The 2119-nt window shown below is 65.8% G+C and overlaps 1 protein-coding gene across 2 annotated transcripts; it reads left to right on the top strand.

Moving 5' to 3' along the window:
- Positions 1–24: 24 nt before the first annotated feature.
- Positions 25–2113, top strand: NEU3 (neuraminidase 3). 2 transcript variants are annotated; one of them, XM_057386464.1, is made up of 3 exons: positions 25–315; positions 408–647; positions 757–2113. In XM_057386464.1, the coding sequence occupies exons 1-3, from the start codon at positions 58–60 to the stop codon at positions 1690–1692; spliced, it is 1434 nt and encodes a 477-aa protein (XP_057242447.1). In that variant the 5' UTR covers positions 25–57; the 3' UTR covers positions 1693–2113. The 2 variants fall into 2 exon arrangements, with proteins under 2 accessions (XP_057242447.1, XP_057242446.1); XM_057386463.1 differs by having other exon boundaries at positions 405–647.
- The last annotated feature ends 6 nt before the right edge of the window (positions 2114–2119 follow it).

The raw sequence follows: 2119 nt of genomic DNA, 5'->3' as shown, positions 1-2119 counted from the left end.
GGGTGGGAGGGGGTGCAGGAGGAACTGGGGGTGCATGGGCACAGGGACTGCAGGCTAATGACACGGGAAGAGCTTAATGGATTTGGGGGTTCTGGTGCGGTGCAGGAGGCGCAGAGCCCTTGGGGACAGCCTGCAGAGTGGGCACCGTGGGCGAAGCGGGGCAGCCTGTGGGATACAGGGGAACACACGGACACGGGCACAGCTCAGACCCGCAGCAAGGCGGGTGTGACCCCACCGAGGGGCTCCGCTCTYACCCCCCTCTCCCACCCTGACCTCAGGGAGGCCACCATGTCCCAGGCCAGCACCTGCCTCAAGGTGAGCCCTCATCCCTGTCCCCCCTGTACAGGCCACTCTCTCCTTTTGCCGGGATGAATCCTTTACCTCTGACTTCCCCACCCTTCCAGCAGCAGGGGGATGGCAGGGACAGCCCCACACCACTGCCACCAGCACCGGAATCCCCGCACATCTTCCCTCCAGAGACGCTGTTCCRACAGGCAGCTGGGGTCACCTACCGCATCCCGGCTCTGCTCTACGTGCCCCCGGAAGATTCCTTCCTGGCCTTTGCTGAGAAGCGCTCCTCGGCCCGGGACGAGGATGCCAAGTACCTGGTGCTGCGCCGGGGCCGCCGGCACGGCTCTGTGGTCAAGGTAAAACCGCGGGGCTGTCAGAACCAGAGACGGGCGYGGTGCCGGGGCGCTCCAGGGTGCGGTGACACCGGAGCATCCCGCRGCTGATCCCGCTCTCCTCTGCCCGCAGTGGGGTCCCGTGGAGGAGCTGTCGGCTTTGACGCTGCCGGGCCGCCGCACCATGAACCCCTGCCCKCTCTACGACGCCAGGAGCGGCACCGTGTTCCTCTTCTGCATCTGCGTGGAGCAGTGCAAGACGGAGCGGTGCCAGATCTGGAGCGGGTGCAGCGCCGCCCGTCTCTGCTTCGCCACCAGCACTGACGGCGGGCGCGGCTGGAGCGCGCTGCGGGACGTGACGGACGAGGCCATCGGCACCGACCTGTCCCGCTGGGCCACCTTCGCCGTGGGGCCGGGCCACGGGSTGCAGCTGGGCTCGGGCCGGCTGGTGGTGCCGGCCTACACCTACTACGTGCACGGGTTCCTGTGCGGGGCCGTGCGCCTGCCGTGCTGCACCCGCCAGCACTCCCTCGTCTTCTACAGCGACGATGGCGGGCAACGCTGGCACAAGGGCGCCCTGCTGGCCGGAGAGCCCACGGGCGAGTGCCAGGTGGCCGAAATCCCTGGCGACCAGCAGCCCCTGCTGTACTGCAGCGCCCGTGCCCCGCGGGGCTGGCGGGCCGTGGCGCTCAGCAGCGATGGAGGGCAGCGCTTGCAGCGATCGGCGCGGTGCGAGGCGCTGGCGGAGCCGCCGCGGGGCTGCCAGGGCAGCGTGGTCACCTTCACCCGTGCCGGGAAACCGCCCTGGTTGCTGTACTCGCACCCCACGGACCGGCACCGCCGGCGCGATYTGGGTGTCTATGTGAATCCATCGCCGCCGGACGGGGCGGGCTGGCGGCGCCCCTGGGTGCTGCACCCCGGACCCTCCGGCTACTCCGACCTGGCCGTGTGCCCCGGCGGCGCCGTCGGCTGCTTGTTCGAGCGCGGTGCCAGCAGYGCCTGCGAGGAAATCGCCTTCTGCCTCTTTACCCTGGACCTCCCTGGCCATCAGAACCTCGAGATTTCCTAAAACAGACCCGTTTCAGGCGATGCAGTCACTCCTGAGCGTCGGCAGCTGGATCCAGTGAGCGCCGCAGTGCCGAGACCTCACCAGGACATTTCAGGGGCACCAGAGCTCTGCATCGGGTACTTTTTATTTCATTATGGCTTTTTAATCACCTGTCAGACACTGTCAATGACCTGCGGCGGTGGAGGATCTGCTCTGGGTTGGCYRAGGRGGATGCCAGCACAGCATCTGAAATRCCACTGCTTCTCCAAAAACCGGCATTTTTCATCTGGTAGCAGCAGGAAAGCAGAAGGTGCCACCAGGAGTAGCTGGTCCGCTGAGGAAAAAGTGCCCAAAACTCTTGGCTTAGTTAAAAACATTCCGATTYCTGCGTTCCTGCAGGTGGCAGAGGGAATTCCCTGTTTTTACCATTTTTTATCATGTTTTCATC

Source organism: Malurus melanocephalus, unplaced genomic scaffold (assembly GCF_030028575.1).
Source record: "Malurus melanocephalus ecotype Western Australia unplaced genomic scaffold, MMel_1.1 scaffold_970, whole genome shotgun sequence".
Lineage (NCBI taxonomy): Eukaryota > Metazoa > Chordata > Aves > Passeriformes > Maluridae > Malurus > Malurus melanocephalus.
The sequence above is the reverse complement of the archived record's forward strand: the minus strand, read 5'-3'. Positions and strand labels throughout refer to the sequence as shown.